The 21,661-nt window shown below is 41.1% G+C and overlaps 1 protein-coding gene across 4 annotated transcripts; it reads left to right on the top strand.

Annotated features, from left to right (window-relative positions):
- The first annotated feature begins 1,301 nt into the window (after window positions 1-1,301).
- Window positions 1,302-21,658, top strand: CSDE1 (cold shock domain containing E1). Of its 4 annotated transcripts, none has more exons than XM_075775897.1 (20): window positions 1,302-1,435; window positions 5,243-5,674; window positions 8,132-8,330; window positions 9,044-9,153; window positions 9,506-9,598; window positions 10,084-10,181; window positions 10,344-10,425; window positions 10,769-10,897; window positions 11,061-11,186; window positions 12,053-12,265; window positions 14,014-14,154; window positions 14,244-14,402; window positions 14,944-15,051; window positions 15,879-16,054; window positions 16,433-16,545; window positions 17,066-17,185; window positions 17,404-17,582; window positions 18,555-18,718; window positions 19,641-19,773; window positions 20,365-21,658. In XM_075775897.1, the coding sequence occupies exons 3-20, from the start codon at window positions 8,132-8,134 to the stop codon at window positions 20,410-20,412; spliced, it is 2,391 nt and encodes a 796-aa protein (XP_075632012.1). In that variant the 5' UTR covers window positions 1,302-1,435; window positions 5,243-5,674; the 3' UTR covers window positions 20,413-21,658. The 4 variants fall into 4 exon arrangements, with proteins under 4 accessions (XP_075632012.1, XP_075632014.1, XP_075632013.1 ...); XM_075775898.1 differs by lacking the exon at window positions 1,302-1,435 and adding an exon at window positions 2,064-2,475; XM_075775899.1 differs by lacking the exon at window positions 9,506-9,598.
- Window positions 21,659-21,661: the final 3 nt, after the last annotated feature.

Raw genomic sequence — 21,661 nt, forward strand, 5'->3', positions numbered from 1 at the left:
CTAGTTGCAGATGTTACGTAGTTATAACGACATTGCAGAATCCTATATTGAGTGAAATTAAAATTGCAGTGTTGTAGGAATTTTCCGTAGAATCACAGAATGGGTTGGAAGGGACTGTAAAGATCATCCAGTTCCGAGCCCCTGCCATGGGCAGGGACACCCTCCACTAGACCAATATTGTGGTATTTTTAATGACATTTTTATATAAAGATTTGTCCGTCTTACCTGTGATCAAAGAATAATCCTCCAAGAACAGTAAACATTTCGTTTCCAGTATTACTTTAAATTTTTCTGCCACTTTTTCCCAAGTGACAATTTTTGACAGATGCAGAAGGTGATTGACATTCCTGTGCTTATTAAAATACATTTTCTTGCAACCATTTGGAATATCCAGCAAGATTGTTTGGTAGATACAAGGGATTTCTGTACAGGAGTATTCTTGTATACCATCCTTTTCTATTAGAAAATGTTTTAAGAGGGAATAAAAAAAAAACCCCAAACCCACAATCGAATGGGCAGTATTTTCTCAAGTGTATTCTGTTTTGTGAATCCTGGGGATAATTCCATCTGTTCCGCATGTACCCAAGCCTTTTGCACCCCTCCTAATTTTTACCTTGCCCAAATGAAACATTACGACCACCAAAACTGTCGCATTTTCTCTCTTTTAAATCACCGCCATCTGACATGCCCGTGACGATGCGTTTTCACCGTCGCTATCCTGGTGTTGGTTAACATTCCTCTAAGCGGCTAGCTGCTGTGCAGCCTGAAAAAAAAAAAGGGAAACTAAACAGCAGTTGCTTTGACTGATGAGTTTATTATTAATTAGTAGCGGGCCAGAATTAGCGGGGGCAGTTTAAATAGGTTGCATTTGCTGCCGTCCTGTTCCGTGAGTAACGTCTGACCGCGGTACGGTTCTCGGCGCTCGCTCAGCTCACGTTCAGCGCTGGACTGGGCCTTCAAGACCGCAAACGTCCTCTGCGTCTCCTCGATTACCACGGTGCGGGCTCACCGGGGAGCAGCGCTCTGCCCTCCCCGGGTCCAGCTGTCACGGTTGCGCGGAGCCTGCCCACGCGTGACGCCGCCGGACGTGCCGTTACCCGGCGCCTCGGCGGCCGAGCGAACGAGAGGCGCTGGTTGCGGCTGTAGCCCCACGCTGTGCACCGTGTTCCCGTGGCCGTGGGAGCACCGTGCGGTCGCGATCGTGACCGCGGTTCTGGCGGGAACAGGCGCCGCTGCGCGAAACCGTCGGGGCGCGTGACCGCGGCGCCGGCCGGTCGGCAAGCAGGCGCGCATGCGCACCACGCCGCCCCGCGCCGCTCCTTTCGGCGCAGGCGCGGCTCCACCCCGGCGCTCTCGCGAGAGGCCGGGATTTATTCCTACGTGCTGTGCCGTGCTGCTCATGGCGGCGCTGGAGCGGGGGCGCTGAGCTGTTGGGGTGAGTACGGTCCGCGGCGGGCTCTGACGGCTCCCGTCGCTGCCCAGGCGGCGCCCGCGCAAGCGAGGGGATATTAGAGGTCCCCCCCTGCCCCCTCCCCCCTTCCCGAGAGTTCGGTGAAAGAGGCAGAGGGCACCTCTGGATCCGCCTCCCGTTCTTCTCCTGTCGCAGCGGGCTCGGCGGGGTAAAGCTGCCTGGAACCTCCCTCGGCCGCGCGGAGTGCGGCGGCCGGGGCGGGGGGAGGGGGGGGCGGACGCCTGCCTGGTAGGCCGCCGCTCCTGAGTACCGGCGGCCGCGGGTTGCTGGGCCGTGGCGGCGTGCGCACTACGCTTCCCGGCGTCCTGCGGGCAGACGCCCTGCCGCCGGGGCTCCTGGGGGCTGGAGTCCCCCCCCCGGCTGCGTAGGCGGGGCCGCGGCCCGGCCGAAACTCGCTTTCCCGGCGGGCTGCGCGGCTCGGCGGGCTGCGCGGCTTGTTGGGGCCTGCAGGCCGGCGGGCGGCGGGCTGGCGGGGGGCGGCGCCGAGGGGACTACGGGTCCCGGCAGGCCCCGGGCGGGGCCTCGGCGCTGGGGCTCCTGGAGCCCGGCCTGCGCGGCCGCCGTGGAGGGGCGGTGGCGGACCGCGGCTCCCGGCGTGCTGCGCGCGCAGCCCCACCCGGCGCAGCGCCTGAGCCCCCATCCCTTTGTGTGTGGGGGAGCGGCCGCCATCGCCCCCCTTTGTGTGCGGGGAGGGCGGCGGGGCGGCCACTCCCTCCGCCTTGCCTTGCCCTTCCCCTTGGGCCGGGAAATCTGCGCGGCTTCTTTTCCGGCCTTTGCGCTGTCATAGCGTAGGCCGCGGCCCGGCGTGTTGGCCGCCTCCCGCACACGGCAGCCCCCGCTCGGCGCGCTGCTGACTGGGGCTTCTGGCACCGCCCCTCGGCCGGGCCCGCCGCTCCGCTCCGCGGCCACCATCTTGCTGCAGCGCAGTGAACAGGGCCGCGCCGGGCGCTCGAAGCTTGCCGTGCCGCGGGCCCCTCCTGAAGGCCTGCGAGGAGTCTCCATCGGTCTGGGTCCAATTTTCTGCTGTCTGGATTAATACGAAGCACAGGGCTCTCCCCCAGACTCCAGGCCCCTTAAAAGAAAACGGATTTTTGGTTTTGTGGTGATTCTATATGTATATGTATGCCTTCGCAGATGTCCTTGGAAGTTCTTTAACTTTCTCTCCCCCCCCCCCCCCCCCCCCCCCGATGTATTTTTTTGACGTAAAAGTGAGTTCACTGATCTGGTGGATGTTGGTAGCTGATCTTGTAGCTGTCATCTATTTTTTGGGGTGCTCAAGAGCTAGTTTTCAGTACTACCTTCTGATATTAATTTGAAAATATATGTGATAGCTTTATCTATCATCTACTAGCTGTGTTGTGCATGCATACTGAAAATACAAAGTTTCGTCTTTATTGAATTTGATGTAAGAGATGGCTATTTCTAGAAGCACATCTTCTGATCCAGTAAATATTGTTCTTGCACTTACCTCTTTTTGTGGAGAAAATGTTCAACAAAACGGTGTTTGTAATGTGGCAGGTCCTATTCTTAGGCTGTATAGATGGTTTCTAGCTGTGAACAGCTTTATGTCATTTAGCAAAATCTGCTCCTGAAAGACTTAAAGAACAAAACTTGTACAGCTCTTCCGTGTCTTTGCATTAATCCTTTCAACTGTAAATACACAAATGCAGAACCCAGTGTGACTTGGGGGCTGGGCAGCTGCTTAGGGTGTTTACCATTTGGAGGAGTATTTATAGTAGCTGAATTAAAAAGTAAAGAATTTGAGGCAGACACACACAGTGAGATTTTTTTTTACTTGAGTTGTGCTTGCTTGACAACCCCATATTTTTAATGACTTTAAAGTAGTAAACCAATCTTGTTATCGAATTGAACTGGCTTTTAAGGGAAAATCTTATGCCTCATTCCGTTAGCGGACAAAATTGGCTTTAGTCATCTCTGGGCAGAAGAGGTGTTTTGATTATTCTGTGAAAATGTAATATGTTCTATGCCTAGAAAAATGAGAAATGTAGTATGATACAAGTTACAGCTCTAATAATATTAGTCTAATTAGATGAGGGAGAAGTATGTGAATAAGAAGATTCTAAGTGTCTCTCTGCAGTTCTTGGGATACAGTGTATGCCTCCTTCATTTCTCTTGAACTTGGTCAGGGGGATGCAAATTTGAGATCTGAAATGCTGTCCAAAAAATAATACTATCCTGAAAGAGATCGTGGTAATAGTTGCCTGAATCTAATACAGAGGTGTGTGAAAATTCTAGTTATCCTGTTATTTTTGTGATAGCTTTGTGTCTTCTGATTTATATTTTTGTGTGATTGAATCTTTCACTGCAAACCTTTCGTACTGGATACTGGTTTGTACTGCTCTCGTCCAGCTTCTTATTTAGTCTCGTTCATGTATGTGTAATGATCTCACAAGAAAATTTACTTCACCCAAAAGTTCAGAGTGGTGACTAAAGGAGGATCCTTCATCTGGAGGAGAGGTCATTGAAATACAGACTTCTGTAAAAACTGAGTGATGAGCTTGCATACAGCCATTGTGTACTTTTGGGGTTTACAGTTCTTATTTGTAATAGCTGGCTGCAGTCAGCTTTTTCACTGTGATGAGAGTTAAATGTCTTTGCATGCGTGTTTCAGTCGCTTAAGTTGACTCTTTCACGTTCACTAAAGGGAATTCAAAGGTCAATGTAAACTGTGAATTTTCACTCACTACAGTGGAGAAATAGGTTTTGTCCATGTTTTTGCTCATTTGGTGTGGGGCCTGTGGAATGTCTTGGGGAAGAGTTGTGCTCTGATGCTTCATACCTTTAGATTAGTGCATAACATGCTAGTTTATCCATAGATTCATAGCTCTGTTGCTTCTTAGCAGCTTTTGTCCACAGAAATCTTCTCCCTCTTTTTTTTTTTTTTCCTTGTGTTTACTGAGTAAGCAACAAACTCAAATGAAAACTTGATTTGGTTTCTTTTTAAAAAAAAAAAGCTTTGATTCTGTAGGGTTTCAGTTTTCTGTGGTAGGTGGCAGTTTGTCTAAACGGCTTTCTCATGAAAACACAAAGTGGTACTGGAAAGCTTTAGGAGAGAGTTATTATCTAGTTACTGCTGTGGAGAGTTGTCTTTGTTGTGTTAGCTTCACAAATATTATCTATATACAGTCAGTGTTTTGCAAACCCGGTTTTAAGAAGTCCAGAGAATGGCTCTGCAATTATTATACATGCTGTGCAGGGTGCGTATGGCCTGTGTGGAACAGGCACACAGCATCTGTACGTATAATTGAGAAGTTTATTTATTTTGATACAAAGCTAAAGGTGCTTCAGGTATTGCTAGTCCTTGAATTGCCTTTCGGAAGAAAAATTGCCCAGAAATTCTAATTCTGCCGCCCTCCACCCTACTGCTACTCTGAAGGTCTGTGCAAGCACTTATTAATTAAATTGAGACAGCACCCATATAAAGCTATTGATAAGAGGACTAAAACTTGCATTAAATGATGCTGCTATTCATCAAAATGAAGTTGCTGTTTTAATTGTACAAACTGGGACCTTTCCTGAAATGCCTAGCTGTATCTGAAGAGTTTAAAATTGGAAATACCATATCACTGACTTGGAGGTAGAGTTTCTTGGAAAACAGAACTGGGAATTGGAATGCCAAATAGATCTGTAAAACAGTCTTTCCTAGCATGTATCAAATCTACAGTATTAAGGTAGAAGAGACACACCTAGGACTGATGTATAATTCCTTTTAAAGTGATACTTAGTGTGTGTATTTTTTTCCTTCTCCAGTATGAAGTGGAACAGAACAGAATTTACCACCTGAAACTGCTGCTTCAAGTTCAGATCAGGAAAAGATTATACCACATTGTAACAACAACTCAAGACCAAAGAAGAGGAAACTTACACTGAAGATACAAGGCTTGATCTGAAACAAGAAGTTTGTGCCTACTCAACAGCTTCAAAAGAGCACGTCCCAACGCTGCTAGTAGTCTTTGTTTTCTCCAGTGCTGTATTGAAACTGCCCAGGGCAGCAGCACTTGTATTCTCTATTAGCTTGATAGATCACATTCTCTTGCTATCTTTTTTCTTTCTTTCTTTCTCTCTCTCTTTCTTCCTTTTTTTTGTTTTTTTTAATAACAGTCTTCATCCTTAGAAACTTGTGCTGAAACAGAAGAATCGGCTAATACTACTGAAAGTGCAATATTTGAATATCACTGCGAGGTTGGTGCATGTGTTATATAAAGAGTTTTTTATATATGTATATAAACAATAGGAAACAAGTTGTCAACACAAGGGTGTGGGTTTTGTTAGGGGTTTTTTTAGCAGTTCTTTGCTGCTGTGTTGGTTTAGTAGTAGTATGATGAATTAGTAGTACCTGCATTATGGTTCTATTTAACAATCCTTGTAACCTTAGAGAGCTGTTTATTAATGTTTCTCCCTTCTAGTAACAGTAGTGTTGGGGTTCCAATCTTTTTTTTTTTAAATAACCTCTGTTTAATCTTCTTTAAATCTTATTGCACAGGTGTGAGGGTTTTTTCTTCCTCTGAGTACTTGGTGGGGTTCATAGTTCTTGTAAACTGACAGGTCAACTGTTGGGAGTGAACTGTTGGCAGTGGACAGCACAGCCAGGTAGTCATCACTGTCCAGTATATAACCGTTGTATCGTAGGGCCAAGCAAGCCTTGTTTGTACATTAATAGGTTGTAGCCTATTACTAGAAGTTTCTCAACGGTTTTGTGACAATAGTCCTGGTGATATGTATAAATGGACATGGTCTTTAATTTTTGTTACGCTGTGTTATAACGTTATGTTTGAATGGGTGTAGGAATACGGCAAACATCTGGAAAGACTGCCAATATTATCATGTATCTTTCTCTCTACAGCAAACTAAAGTGCCATCCTGAGGAGTGTATCTTTGTTCGAACTTGAGTTGTCAGGCTTTAGATGATTGGTGATGACTACTTTGTGCTATATTACTAATACTTCTTTAAACCCAAATTGTTCAAATGGTGTCATGTAGTGGTAGTCTTTGAGCAAGAGATTACAGCAGTGTGGTTGTCTGATCCTAAAATAGGCTTTTCTGAACTTGATTTTTAGGTAGATTTTTGTCATTTTCTATCTCTGATGTACCTTTAGTAGTAGTTTGTTACTTAACGCCTGTGGCAGGAGTGTATGTGTGTTTGTGTACTTACCTTGTATCAGAGATGTGAAGCCATTTTGTAAATGACTCACAAAAAGCATTTGTCACACTGATTTGAGCTTTTGAAATAGCTTAATGTTCTTGCCTGTTATTCTCCTAGGGAAAGGTATAATAATATATCATTTTCCTTTCCCCTAGCCACCCTACCTGCAGGACAAATGTATCTTTGAAAAGTATTTCTAACTCTGGGGTGGTTTAAAGTCAAACACTTTAGCTGTTGCCTTCTCACAAGGACATCTTCTTGTGTGTGGAATGTCCTAGGAGTTGCCCTCCTCAAAAGATGAGGGTTCATGTATTGGATAACTTTTAAACTGATTTCCAAACAGCATGATAAGACATGCTGTAACTATACCTTTTAATACGTTGAGTAACTCAGTATCTGTATTAGAGTAAGAAGCATGACAATTTTACAAGTTGCTCAGGTATCTTTTATCTCCACTGAAGATATTGCTGACTAATTTTGAATTTCTTCTGCTTGATACAACAAGAAAGCAGAGAACAGATACAGTCTCATTCTGTTTCCACAATAAATATTCTGGAAACTGCAGCAAATAAACTCCAATACTGTATTTTAAGATGCACATTGACTGGAGAGGGGTGGAGGGTTGCTTCAGTAGCCTTTATTGAATTAAAATGGTTGAGGTGTAATACACTTCAACTGATTTAATTGCTAACCTGTAAATGGAAATGGCTTGCTTTAAAAATGTGACTTGCACATCAGAGAGCCAGTGAGTTAGTAAAGGGACTTGTGAATATTACAAGATTGAGTTGGTGCCTTGAAAAGAAAAACTGCCCCCTCCACAAAAAAAATTTAAAAACCTAAAAAATTTTCATGAGTGTAAGTTAATTTTTGAGTTCATTACAGCTTTAACTTTTCTAATTTAATGCTGTTTTCAAGTTTTCTCAGTGTATCTAGCACTTGAGCTCCTATGCCACAGAAATTTTAGTTTAATTCTTGGTATTAATTCAATAACTGCAAAAATGTTTAAATATTTAAAACTGTTTTTTTTGTAAGAAAGACTGAACAGACAAACTAGGGACAAACTTTGCACAGATGTGAACCTACTTCTGTTGGTTCATAACTGTTGCATTTTCCTAATTACCTGTTTAATTTGGAAGAGCCAATACTTTAGATATTTTCAGGCTCTGATGTGAAATAGTGAATACTATTGAGATATAATGCTTAAGAAAGTCAGAAGTTTGTTTTGGTCTAAGCAAGCCTTATTTCAGGGCTGTATTTCTGGCCTATTTTATAAATATGTTGCCTGTCTAAATTTTAAGGATTATTGTTTTACAAAAGTTTAACTACTTTGATGTTCTTACTCTGTTTTAAAAATGGTTAGAATTTGCTGCTTACAATAACTTCCACAAGCTTTTTGTGTGTGTTATTCTGATATGCAGGCATGGGTAAAGGAAACTTATTTTAAGTAGAGTTGTTTTTTGGTTTTTTTTTTTTCCTCTGCTCTTTATTTTAAACAGATGAGCTTTGATCCAAACCTGCTCCACAACAATGGACACAACGGGTACCCCAATGGTACTTCGGCAGCGCTGCGTGAGACTGGGGTTATAGAAAAACTGCTGACCTCTTACGGATTCATTCAGTGTTCAGAACGGCAAGCTAGACTGTTCTTCCACTGTTCACAGTATAATGGCAACTTACAGGAGCTCAAAGTAGGAGGTAATTAGGCAACTTTGAGAGCTTCTTGACTGAAGATCAGTCTTTTTCACTTGCCATAGAAAATCCTTTTATCTTGCGGCTTAAATGGATGCATGCTGTTGCTTCTCATGGGCTAAAGAGACAATCGAATTAGTAATCTACCACTCCTGACGAGAGAGACCTTTACCTTTTGTGCAGCTTCTATTAATGCAGTTGTGGCCATTCTGGAAAAGGTGCAGTGTTAGGTCAGACGTATAACTGAGGTGGAAGCAAGTGCTTAGACTGGAAGAATATATCTCATATACTCGGCGTTTCTTTTTTTAGAATTAGTTTGAAGATGACCAATTGTTTTTCAGAATGGGGAGGCTGCTACTTCATGCTACTAATTAATGTACTAGCGAAGTTTCTAAACTTCTTAATGGCAACTGTTTTATGTTGTCTGAACTTCAGTGTGAAGTCTGCTGTATAGTGAGTGGGGCAGGGGGAGGGAATTGTTACAGGACAAGCCATTGCAGTAGAATAGTTCATTAGCAACAGGAGTGAATAAGCCAAATAACCAGAGAAATATTTGTAAATAGGTACTTTTCTTAGCAAGGAAGGACACTGAATTTTACTTTGTGTTTGGCTGCAAGCAGTGTATTGTCAAATGAATTATCATTTAGTGATGAAAAACAAACAACAAACCAACCCAAACAAAACTCTGTGATGCCATTATCATATTTGATGTCTCGTAGATGATGTTGAGTTTGAAGTGTCTTCTGATCGCCGAACTGGAAAACCCATTGCTATTAAATTGGTGAAGATAAAACCAGAAATATTACCTGAAGAACGAATAAATGGACAAGTTAGTGCCTGTTTTCTATACATGTATAATTTCCATCTTTCACTCCAGAACAAGCGGCTAGATTCATTTAGCATGCATATATTAACTACATACAGTATTCAGTTACACTGAAATATATTTTTGTTGCTCTGGTAAAAATTCAGAGGTTCCGTTTGAGCTCCTTCTTAGCTCCAAACAGTTCTTAGAGTCAACAGGTGTTCTGTAAGATTGAAACTTTGCAGCATGGCATTCCCTGTTGAGTTACACCAAAAGTGCATTCCCTGACTGTATAGTAAAGGATCCTGAGATTCATTTTGTATTCAGTGCTGCTCCTGAAATGACTAGCAATGGATTTTTTTTTTTTGACTGGTAGGTTGTGTGTGCTGTTCCTCACAATTTAGAGAGTAAATCTCCAGCTGCCCCGGGTCAGAGTCCAACAGGGAGTGTATGCTACGAACGTAATGGGGTAAAGCTTACATATTTTACTTGAACTCTTCACTGATCCATCATTATGGTCTATGAGAAAAAAAAAATACACAATTTAATGTAGACAATTGACACTGGTAAGAATTGTAGTTCTTGGCAAAATAAAAAAGCAGCATGCTTTGGTAATTACTACAAACAGAAATGTTAATTTGACAGTTTGCTTATATTTATGGAGAACTTCACGTAGAGCCAAATAGGTGTTTTTCTCTTTTAAAACGTGTAAAATTTAAAAATTGACATTTAAAGATGGCCATGTACACAACTTAAGTTGAAAGTTGCTTGTTAGACTCATCAAAACAGCATGATGGAAAAAAGAATGTTTTTGCATGCTGCATTTGACTGTTTTCAATTTTCTCACTAAATTAATTTCTTTAATAGCAGATATTGTCATTAAACAAAACTGTGTTAATCCTTCTTTGAAAGTATTCTGCACATAGACTAATATTAGTCATTGTTAATTTACAGGAAGTATTTTACCTGACTTACACCCCAGAAGATGTTGAAGGAAATGTACAGCTGGAAACAGGAGATAAAATAAACTTTGTAATTGATACAAATAAACAGTAAGTTGGTATTGCTTTTCTGACTCCATACTTTGTTTTAGTAATTGGGCAGCAATTCATGCCTGTTTCAATAACTGGAAAGACGTTATGAAATATAATTTAATTTTTGCTCCAGGTTTGAATTGTTTCAGGTTTGCTCTGTTTACTTTTTTCCCCCTCTAGTACTGGTGCTGTAAGTGCTCGTAACATTATGCTATTAAAAAAGAAACAAGCCCGCTGTCAAGGAGTAGTCTGTGCCATGAAAGTAAGTGATGCTTTAGCTTTAAAGTTTCATTTGAAAATTAAATGCTGTTCTGAAAAGTGGTGTTGTAAGTAATATATTTAGGGCATTAAGAGCTACTAACAGTTCGGCACTGTGGGCGTAAACTGGGTGAAACGGTTTAAACAGCTAATCTTTGATATTAATAGTCATCTTAACAAAATTTATTTCCGATTGTATATTGTGGTAGTCTGTTAATTGTGTGCACTCATAAGTCTGCCATAGTGGTATGTCACAGTCTTTCACTGTGTTTGCTAGAACCTGTAAAATTTTGTCTTTGTATGTTAAGAGAATAGGCAATTTATTCAACACTTTGTTCTGTTCTTAGGAAGCCTTTGGATTTATTGAGAGGGGTGATGTCGTGAAGGAGATATTCTTTCACTATAGTGAATTTAAAGGTGACCTAGAAGCCTTACAGCCTGGTGATGATGTGGAGTTTACAATCAAAGACAGAAATGTAAGACGAAATCCAGTAAAACCTGAAGACAAGATCCTAGGGCATAACTGGACAACTGTTTTCTCAAATTCACTTGTAAAAGGAAGGGGGGAGGAGGTTCATTGGAAAATGTCTGCTACCTTACCTCTTCTCTATGGGTATTTAACTGATTTTGTGCTTTTAGGGTAAAGAAGTTGCAACAGATGTTAGACTGCTTCCTCAAGGAACTGTCATTTTTGAAGATATCAGCATTGAACACTTTGAAGGAACTGTAACCAAAGTAATTCCAAAAGTACCCAGCAAAAACCAGGTGAATTTCAGTATTTACTTTACGTGAAATGTTGTATTGATTGTATTGAATTCCAGTCAAGTGTTAAAAATGTTCCCTTTTCCCTGTAACAGTCGTCTGCAGTGTGTAGTGTCACAGTAAGTGAAGTGTCACAGTAAAGGAGTAAGCTTGGGCTTAACCTGTAACAACTGTTGATAGCAGTCACAGTATACAATTCTTCTAAAGGTTATAAAGAACAAGAATTAGGGTAGCAGTAACATTGGGGAATATGTGTTTTTTATTTTCAAATACTTCCCGTTGAATTTTGTGGGTTTAGGGTGTATCTTTAAGGCACAAGCTTAGGGAAAAGGGCAGAAAATATTTGCTGGAATAAGCCTGATCTATGGATTCCTGTGAGCGTTAACAAATAATGAGGTTTTTCTCAGAGAGATAACTTGACCTTTAATGTTTGGCTTTGAGGAAAGAGTGTAGACAGCATGGTTTTAGGTGAGTCTGTGTTGTTTTGGGAAGGTTTGGGGTGGAGTTTTTTGTGTGCTTTGAATGCTTAATAAGAAAGACATTGCCTTTCAGAAGTGTTCTAAGTATGGTTATAAATTTGATTCTTGATAGAGTTTTAATTTCTTTGGCAATACATACTTGGTTGGGTTTTTGTGTTTTAAAGCACCACCACCACCACAAACTACCTTGCATTTGGCTATGGACAGTAAATGACAAATTAGGAGTGGTGGAAATGAAGCATAAGGAGTCTGAGCCTGGCAGGCACTTAGTGCCATCCATACTTCTGTTACCACTAGTGTTTCTGAGAACTGTTCTGTCTGCAGTTACACTGAGTCTTGTAGTTCCTGCAACTAACTTTTTTTTTTTCTGTTGGGTTTTGTGTCTGCTAGAGTGATCCGTTACCTGGCCGCATCAAAGTTGACTTTGTGATTCCTAAAGAACTTCCATTTGGAGACAAAGATACAAAATCCAAGGTGACCTTACTGGAAAGTGACCACGTTCGATTCAATATTTCAACAGACAGACGTGACAAACTGGAACGAGCCACCAATATTGAGGTTCTCCCCAATACGTTCCAGTTTACTAATGAAACTAGGGAAATGGCAAGTATCTATCTTTTAAGAGTTTTCATTCTTGAGGGGAAATGAAAATAAAATACGGGGGTTTTGTCTTTAATGATAATGTTATGTAAAAATCACTAGTGTCGTCTTCCATTGTCTTTTCTGAAATCCAGTCCTCAGATATAAGCACTTTGAAGTGTATATGGTATAAAATTCAGAATTAATAACTGTGCATCTTTCCTTTAAAAGAACAAAAAGTTAACTACTAGATAAATGAAATAATACTAGAAAATTAGACCTTAATTTGCCTTCTTGCATTGGTAGCTGGTTATAGCAGCCAGAGAAGTAATGCAGTCTTGAACTATCGCTTTAAAAATTCACACGCATGAGTCTAAACAGGTAACTACTCATGTTCCTTAGGAAAATTGGAAGAACCTGGGGCTACTCTGGTTCAGATAAGATTCAGAGGAGGTACTAAGACTTTTCACTGTGTGCAGCTTTTGGATTTCATGGTTTTTGGCTAATCCCTCTCTGCATCCAGCAGAAGGATAATAGAGATGTGTTCTATCACATACTGAAAAGTCTTTGTGGAATACAGGGACTAAGGTGGATGTGCTCCTCAGTATTAAAGAATATGTTTCATTCCTGTAATTTGGAATGTTGGTTCTGTTCCAGCTAGACTCTAAGTTCGCCTTCTTTTTCAATTGGCGTCCAGTTACAGTGCTGTCACATCAGTATGCTGTGAATTAGGGACCCTTTGCTTTAAGAAAACCGCTGAACTTTGTCAGCCTCTCAGTCTTTGGAATTCTATCCTACAGACTACTCTGGCTAGGTCAATTCAGGTGGGCAAATATTATCTGTCATTGAGGTAGCAGGTATTGGCTGCTTCTGGAAATGTTAGCTGATTTTCCTGAGCTTGTAAAAGCTATATAAGAGAAGAACATTCCTAAAGGTGGAAAGTATCTTTGCATTGTCATTCAAATGCCATAAGCCTTCCCTGAGACTTGCTAAAGGCTCCCTAGTACCTGGTTGAACAGAATATGTTCATGAATTCTATCTCACTCAATACCTCTGGCGCGATCTGGTACTAGTTCTTCCTAACTGGAGTAATGAACTCTTTCAGCAAGTTTATGGGGCTTGTTTTGTTTTTTAACATGGGGCAGGGTGAGAAATGGATTTTTTGAAAGTTGATGGGGCACAGTATATTCTGTTTGTCATTCAGCATTCCGTTTGTAGTGGTTACCAGGAAGGCAGCTAAAATACTACATGCTTACCATAATATACGTGCATGGATGCGATAGTCTTAACAAGCTGCTTTGTAAGAAAGCTTTTTGATTCCTTCATTTGTGTCTGGAAATCAGATGGTTTTTTCTCTTAAACTTCCCTCTGACCGGTGGTTTTATTTCCCTTTTATGTAGGTTCTTGTACGTTTTGTGTGTGTGCTTATGTATTATGAGCTTGTATAGATGATGCATGCATCTGTAAAGTCACCCCCTTCAAGATCATGTTCTCTGTGTAGTAGTAATGTCAGGTTCTTTAACTGCAGTCCCTGTTGTTAATGGCTTAGATGAATCTTTCCAAAATTGAAATTGAGAAACGAAGTACGTACAACTTGTTTGCATTTCAGGCTGACCGTAGCCTTTAGCACTGCAGTTTGCAAGGCAGCACATTGCATAAACCAAGAAGTGTTTTCACAGGATTCAGGGCTTGTGTTCAGATTATTACATACTCTGCAGACGGATGTCGCGTACTAGCAGTAAAACCGTAATTGTCCGTTTGACTATTCTCAGGGTGTGATTGCAGCAATGAGAGATGGCTTTGGCTTCATTAAATGTGTGGATCGGGATGCTCGCATGTTCTTTCACTTCAGTGAAATTATGGATGGAAATCAACTCCATATTTCTGATGAAGTAGAGTTTACTGTTGTTCCTGTAAGTAAGATTAATATTTTTATGAAATCTTTAGTTTTTAAAGAAATTGCGTGCAGTCTGTCTAAAATCTGATTGATTTTGTTTTTCAGGATATGTTGTCTGCCCAAAGAAATCATGCTATAAGGATTAAAAAACTTCCTAAGGGCACGGTTTCTTTCCACACCCAATCAGATCACCGTTTTGTGGGCACTATAGACAAAGAAGCTACTCCAGCCAAAGCCACTAGCCCAAATAAAGGCAAAGAGAAGGTAATGCTGCTCTTCTACTTGTGAACTACCTGTTCTGTGTTCCTGGCTTCAGAGACTAAGGCAGCTTCTTTAAAATCTGTAATTCAACTTTTTGAAGCATTGTTTTTCCTGTATAAATGTGAACTACATTGAATAGCTAATGACAGCAGTCAGCAAAAACTGTGTGAAACAAGATAGTAAAAGCATCGTTAACGATCATGTTGTTGAGGATAATTTCAAAGAACTTGATGGGAAATTTCTTCCTACCTCCTACTACGTAAGATGCTAGATAGAATTGGTTAAAACTAAATTTCTACAGCTAGAGGAGAAACCTTTATTGTTTGTCATGCTGTTCTAAACAATGCCAGAATAGTTAAGCTTCCAGTAAATACTTGCTGGAAATGGTGGTAATTCTTTCCTTTAAAAATACTGCCTAGTATAATTGAAAGCTTCTTACTCAGAGTTGATGGCTCTGTGTTTTTCACCAGTTACTGAGCAGTTTGTAAACTTGTTTGCTTACAAATAAGATGCTGACTGCTGATTTCTGATGTCTTCTTTTTAGGAAGCTGAAGATGGAGTGATTGTTTATGATGACTGTGGAGTAAAACTGACCATTCCTTACCAGGCCAAGGATGTGGAAGGATCTGCTAATCCCCAGATAGGAGATAAGGCAATATAACTTAGTACACCATTGGGAAATATTTTTCTGTGCATTGAGATAGAAGCTTCTTTTTGCCTAGTTAGTGGATTTGTTCTCCCTCTCAGAACAAATAAAGGTCAAGACATCTGCATGGTGTCACCCATTTCTTCTGTCCTAGGTTTGAGTGGCTTAATCTTCTGTATAGCTAAGAAAAATATCCTAAATCCTGGTGATACATATATGAAAAAGTGTCTTAGTATGTAAATGATGTTTTTTTAAACAAGGAATTCTTATCATTAAGACAGTGGATTCTGCTTGTGAATAATCAAGAGGAAATTAACGTAAAGACTTTGAGATGAATGTTGAAGTGGGAGAACATACCCTTACGAGCAAATTAGCCTGAGTGGCAGTGGAAAGGGAGAAAGAGCTCAGAGATCAGGAAGAGCAGCGTAAAAGCTGTCAGTGTTCAGGAGCCATGCTAGGAAGGCACTGATTACTGTTTTTAAAAATCTGAAACAAGTTAGCAAAGCTAGGTACCTGCTCACTGGGCCACTGGTGAGAAGTGTAGTGAAAGGAGGCGAATCACGTGAACAGAGTCTCGTCTTGAACGGGCAAAAAGCCGAGTGCTGGAGGCTGGCTTGCTGGTTGCTGGTGTGACTGCTAGTCTTTGGAATGTAGTAAATGTCAATGAATGACAGATGTTTCTGGGAGAGTAATGGCTAGAAAATTACTTTCCTGGAAAGCCTAGATAGTGATTGCAGATGCACAGCTTGGAAACGAGTTTTTTCAGGGTTTTTGTGGCCGTGGTTTGTTTGGGTGCTTTCTATCTAGTATTGATATATGCTCCTCTTCAACAGGTTGAGTTCAGTGTTTGTGAAGTGAAGAGAACTGGCCTGCAAACAGCTGTTTCTGTCAGAATGCTAGGACGTAATTACAGCTCTAAGAGGCTTTTGGGATATGTGGCAGCCCTGAAAGATAACTTTGGATTTATTGAAACAGCCAATCATGATAAGGAGATCTTTTTCCACTACAGGTGAATGACAATTTTTTTTTAATAATTATTATTTTGGTTGTTTGTGTGTTCGTTTGGGGGGAGGAGTTTGGTAGGGTTGGCTGTTTAAACCCACTTGGACTTCACACATATCATACATATGCTTAGGTGTCTCAAGTTCCATTTATTGTCTCTGCTGGACTGGTTCAGACTCTTTTGTTAGTCAGGGGTCTTTGTGTTCTGTGCCTCTGAATCCCAGTCCAAGAAGTACCATTGTATTGTATATTTGAAATGCTTCACTTTCTTGAAAATGTGAGGTGCTGAGCTAGTTAAATGGTTTCTGATTAACTTATGTAAATATTGGATGAGCATTGCTGTTATGTAACTAAAGGAAAATTGTACATAATTCTATTCCTGTAGTGAATACTGTGGTGACATTGATAGCCTGGAACTTGGAGACACCGTTGAATACAGCTTGTCAAAAGGCAAAGGAAACAAAGTTAGTGCAGAAAAGGTGAACAAAACACATGCAGGTAAGACTGTACCTGATATTTTCTGCTTACGAGGCTCCTGGCAGGTGCTGATGGATAAAGTTCGTTAATAATCTATTTACAGTTGGAGCTTAGACCAAGAGGATGATGCTTAATGTGGTGGTCATTGGTTTCCTGAAAGCTGTTGCCTGTGTTTCCAGAGAACAGACAAGCAGACTAACAGTCCTGTAGACAGTAGCAACTCTTTGGACCTTTGCTGTACTCTGTCCTCTTCCATTGGAGGGTTGTAAGGAGAGACCTAGTGGCAGAACTAGCCAAATTAGTAGTTGCAGTAATATTTTTCTACTTCTGTGTTCGAAGTGTCAGTGTGGTCTTGTTTAGAAAAGCTGTCATTACTTATTGCTGTGTTAAAGCTGTTCCAGTTTTACTGGGTGATAGAGTGCACTGCTTTGGGTGTCTCATAGCGCAGCCTATTGGCTCCTGGTCAGTCTGAATCACTTAAAAAGGATTATTAAAATAAGGTATGACTAGAGCGTTCTGTTCTTGTACTGTTTCTTTTCAGTGAATGGTATCACTGAAGAAGCTGATCCAACTGTTTACTCTGGTAAAGTAATTCGTCCTTTGAGGAGTGTAGATCCTACACAAACTGAATACCAGGGCATGATCGAAGTCATGGAGGATGGTAAGATTTGTTGCTTTTAAATTATAAGTCTTGTGCATACGCACAAGAAGTGTAGAAGTTTAATAAACTGTAGAGGCGTTAAAGATTATATTCACGCTACATTCGTACTACTGAGCTGACAGTAAAGGTATAATTTCTGATACTGGAAGTAAATTCTAAATGCCCTCAGGTAGGAAAGAACGCCTCTCAAGTCTGTCTTGTACTCTTCCCTCCTGTAGGTGAGATGAAAGGAGAGGTCTATCCGTTTGGAATTGTTGGAATGGCAAACAAAGGTGACTGTCTGCAAAAGGGAGAGACTGTAAAGTTTCAGCTCTGTGTTCTTGGTCAAAATGGGCAGACAATGGCTGTTAACATCACACCGTTCCGCAGAGCCACGGTGGAATGCGTGAAGGATCAGGTGAGTGACTGCTGCTGTGAAGACGAGATGTGTGCTAATAGGAAATGTCTGCTTGATTTGGCATAGAGCAGGTGAGAACTCACTTCAGCTTTTGAATCCAGGAAACTTGCTGTGCACAAATGGATTGCTTTGTACTCTGGTTTTGGGGAAGTAGATTTGTGTAACCCAAGCACTGGTTTATGAAGAACGTGTGACGTGACCTTTAGTGAAGGCGAACTCGGTACTTGGTTTGGTGCTGATACTTCATTCTACTGGGCAGCGGTTCCTGCTGTGGCTGATTCTGAAGACCTGTTTTTGAGATGTTCTGGAAACTGGTCCAACTAGTTTCTGCTGAACAGGGCATTTAAAAAGAAACAAAACCGCATGTACTCTGCTTCTAGAAGAAGCTTCTTTGCAGCATTAAGCGGTCAATGATTACAGTCCACCAGAAATGCAAAGGCTGATCATTGCTCTAGTTGCATCTCAGAATGATTAGAAAATTAAGTGCTGTGAATGCTTTCTACTTTGATAGTTATTCTGCAGTACTAAGCTCTAGTCACTTACAGAGAGGCTAGATGAATTTTGTGGGTTTATACACGAGTAGAACAGTAAATGGAAGTAACTGACTTCTTACACCAGTGACAGACCAAAAAAATGGAGTGGTTTCTACTGTGTAACTGTTAAGGTGGAGTCCTAGAAAAGAACATGCAGCATTGCTGCTCTTAGCTTAATACAACTACCAGGACTTTATAGAACAAGTTCCGAAAACTGCTATAGACTTTAGGTTTTAATTGTGACTGCAAACCTGAGAAGAGTGCTTAGACTTCCAGAAGTATTGTTTCCAGACAGAATGTTCTTTTCAGTGTAAAAGTGCATTTCCACTTCCATTAGGCACTTCAGAGTGTAGGTTTTTTCCTAGAAGTAGTTAAATGGCAATAATGAGTCATCTGTTTTGATCCAGAGGAAAGAAATAATTCTGTGTTTGGTTTTCAGTTTGGTTTCATTAACTATGAAGTGGGTGACAGCAAAAAGCTCTTCTTCCATGTCAAAGAAGTTCAGGATGGCGTGGAGCTACAGGCTGGGGATGAAGTGGAGTTCTCAGTAATCCTGAACCAGCGCACAGGAAAATGCAGTGCCTGTAACGTGTGGCGTGTCTGGTGAGGATTTACAACTTAATCTGGCACACTGTCTGCGTCACGGTAGTGGAACGCATGCTGCTTTTAAACTGAGCTAGCTGTTCCTAGAGTGGGAGCTCTGAATTTCAGCTGGCTTCAGTTAGAGCCTCTCACCTGAGAACTGCTGGCCCTTGTAGGGGGTCCAGTACAGTGCAGCAGCAGAACTCTCAGCTTTTCTTAATTACAGGTAGCTTGTTCTTTTTTTTTAAGCTATTCTTAAGGAGGTCTCCCCATAGCAGGAACATGGATACAGCCTTCTAAGTAGAAATTAATTATAAGAAAACTGATGGTATTTTTGATGTAGTTGCTGGCCTCTCTAGTCAGCAATAACCTGTTTCCTGAAGAGCAATTTTCATTTTTTAAATAGAAAAATGATGTTGTTAGGTACTCTCTTCTTTTTGGCTTGTGATTCCTTAAGGGTGATGGGTCTTTCTTTTTTGCTCTTGAGCTACTTACACATTTTGAAGAAATCTGCAGAATTTGGATTTTGCCTAAGCTTGAGAGAGCTTCCTGTGGCTGTAGAAGTGCTAACATTCAGTTTCTCCTCTCAAAATTCTGTTCTCTGAAGATGAGATGTTAATGCTATGCCATTACTCACTGGCAACTCGTAAGCCTTTTATTGTTCCAGTTAAAGGGAACAAATGTAGGAAATACTCCTTAGTGTGCACGAGAGTGAATGCAACACCTCTACTCACTAAAGAATACCTTTTTGAGAATACTGTTTTGAGCTACTGTTTCAGAGTCCTGTGTTTAATGGTTTTGAGGCAGACATACGTGGTGTCATCCAGAAAGTCTGCTTTCGCACAAGATGTTAGAGTGACTGTAATCTGGGAGTGACTATAAATTAGGTGGCTTACACCATCTCTGGGAAGTCACTGGTGCTCTCTGCTTAACTCTGTTACAGTGAAGGCGCTAAGGCTGTTGCTGCTCCACGTCCTGATAGACTTGTTAATCGTTTAAAGAGCATTAATCTGGATGATGCCAATGCTCCTCGTCTAACAGTTCTTCGTCAGCCTAGGGGACCGGATAACTCAAAGGTATGTGAGAGAAAAGGCTAGCGTGCAGAAAAACTGCAGTTTGTGTTTTAGCTTGGATAACGTAACATTGCTTCCTCTGTTGGAAGCCTAAAGTGTTTGAAATGTGGTGTCCGCTTTCATTCCGGAGTGAACTAGTCACCTGTTGTGTGAGATTATATTATCTTTGTGCAAAGTCAGGGGCGCTATACCCTGTGTCATTAACGTATGCTGTGGTTTCAGAAGAGCACACAGTATAGAAGTGACTGATTGCTGCTTGTGTTCTAGCCCATAATGGCTATCTTGGTTTGGTTTTTGTTTTATAAACCTCCTGCTTCCCTTCTCGGAGATAGCAAGTGAAATCCCTTTATCTAAACTTGGCTTTCACATAAGGTTCTGCCACCACTTGATAAGCAGGAGGAGTAAAGTGTCTGGAATCTGTGAAGTATCTGGGACTATAAAGGACCCACAGAACCTGTTTTTGTTACTGTCTCTGTTTCTGAAGACAAACGTGGCTAATCAGAAACGTGTTCATGCTGTACGTGGTTAGTACAGAACAGCTTTGCTTTAAAGCATGATGCTGGAGCTAAAACTTTGTTTTGGTTTTCCTTGCAGGGATTTGGTGCAGAGAGAAAGATCCGTCAAGCTGGTGTTATAGACTGATCCACAAAACCCATACCTGATGTACGACTGAGTGGTGGGGGCTGGTGAAGGGTACTGAATATCTCCCTATTCATCCCTTCCTCCAAATTCTAAGAAGCTATTACACCGGTTTTAACACCTTCTCATGTTATGTTTAAAATAAATTCATGAAACCATTTTAAAATTATGCACAGTTGCATTCTGGAGAACTTAAGGTGGCGCCTTATAGTATCACATTTTAGAAGCTTGTTTTGAATGGTGCATTTAACGCAACTGGTAACTGCAAATCTACATTGCCTATGTGAGTAAACATTATAGACAGCTCTACTCTGGTAGACCTTATGGAATTCTGCACTACAACTATCTATGCTTTATCTTTGTTATTTTGGCTGAGGTATTACTATGCCTTAGTGCTCAGTTGCAACGTCTTTCCTTCCAAGTGGAAGCAGAAGGCTCACTTCAGCTCACTCCGCTCGAGTTCTGAGGACCATGTGAAGGTGGTGTAAGTTCAACTTGATATAAAAATCTGTATGAGCGTTCAGATAACTTAAGTTGATGGCCAGATGTTACAATGTTTTCATATTTCATTTGAGTCCTTTAGCCAGCAAAGTTGTTAGAGCTCAATGAAAGTCTCTTTCCAGGGTAGACTTATTTTTGTAGCGTTCGGAAACACATGCAGTGCAGAATTTCATAAGGCTGAGGTGTGCCATCAGTGTGGTAATTTAAATATATTTAAAACAATGCACAAATCTGCTGCTGCTTAGAACACTGCAGCTTCTAAACCCAGTTTCTTTTACTGATTTAAATTTAAAAAGAAAGAAGTTGTGCCTGAAGTGAATACTTTTTTTTTTTCTTTTTTTGCAGCCGGCACCCAGTGTACTGTAAAAGAATAAATACTTAGGCTTTCCATAGCTGTATTGAGACTTTCATCAAGGTGAAATAGTTGATGTCTGTGTGCTTTTTTTTTTCCCCTCCCCCTGCCCCCCCTCCATTTCCCCAGTCACACTTTATCAAGCAAGAAAACTGAGTGATTGGTCTAAGTATTACTTTAACCAAAAAAGATCAGGAGTTACTTTCTTTGAATAGAGGGCTGTACTGTGGTTTTTTTTTTTGTTTTTTTTTTTTTTCATGTTACCTCTATTCTCAATTTAGGGTTTTCTTCTCTGGGAGATGCATTATCTTTGTAAAACAAACATTGCTTTCTCCAATTTTTTCTGTTAATGGCAAAGAATGGAAATAGAATAAAGTTTTACTGATTTTGAAAAAAGCT

Source organism: Balearica regulorum, chromosome 25, assembly GCF_011004875.1.
Source record: "Balearica regulorum gibbericeps isolate bBalReg1 chromosome 25, bBalReg1.pri, whole genome shotgun sequence".
NCBI lineage: Eukaryota > Metazoa > Chordata > Aves > Gruiformes > Gruidae > Balearica > Balearica regulorum.

What these genes read in the sequence shown, in the direction of transcription:
- CSDE1 (XM_075775897.1), top strand. Translation starts at nt 8,132, where the DNA reads ATGAGCTTTGATCCAAACCTGCTCCACAACAATGGACACAACGGGTAC. An exon ending in TATGCTACGAACGTAATGGG is followed by an intron (nt 9,599 to 10,083) that starts GTAAAGCTTACA and finishes GTTAATTTACAG; the next exon opens with GAAGTATTTTACCTGACTTA. An exon ending in CAAATAAAGGCAAAGAGAAG is followed by an intron (nt 14,403 to 14,943) that starts GTAATGCTGCTC and finishes TCTTCTTTTTAG; the next exon opens with GAAGCTGAAGATGGAGTGAT.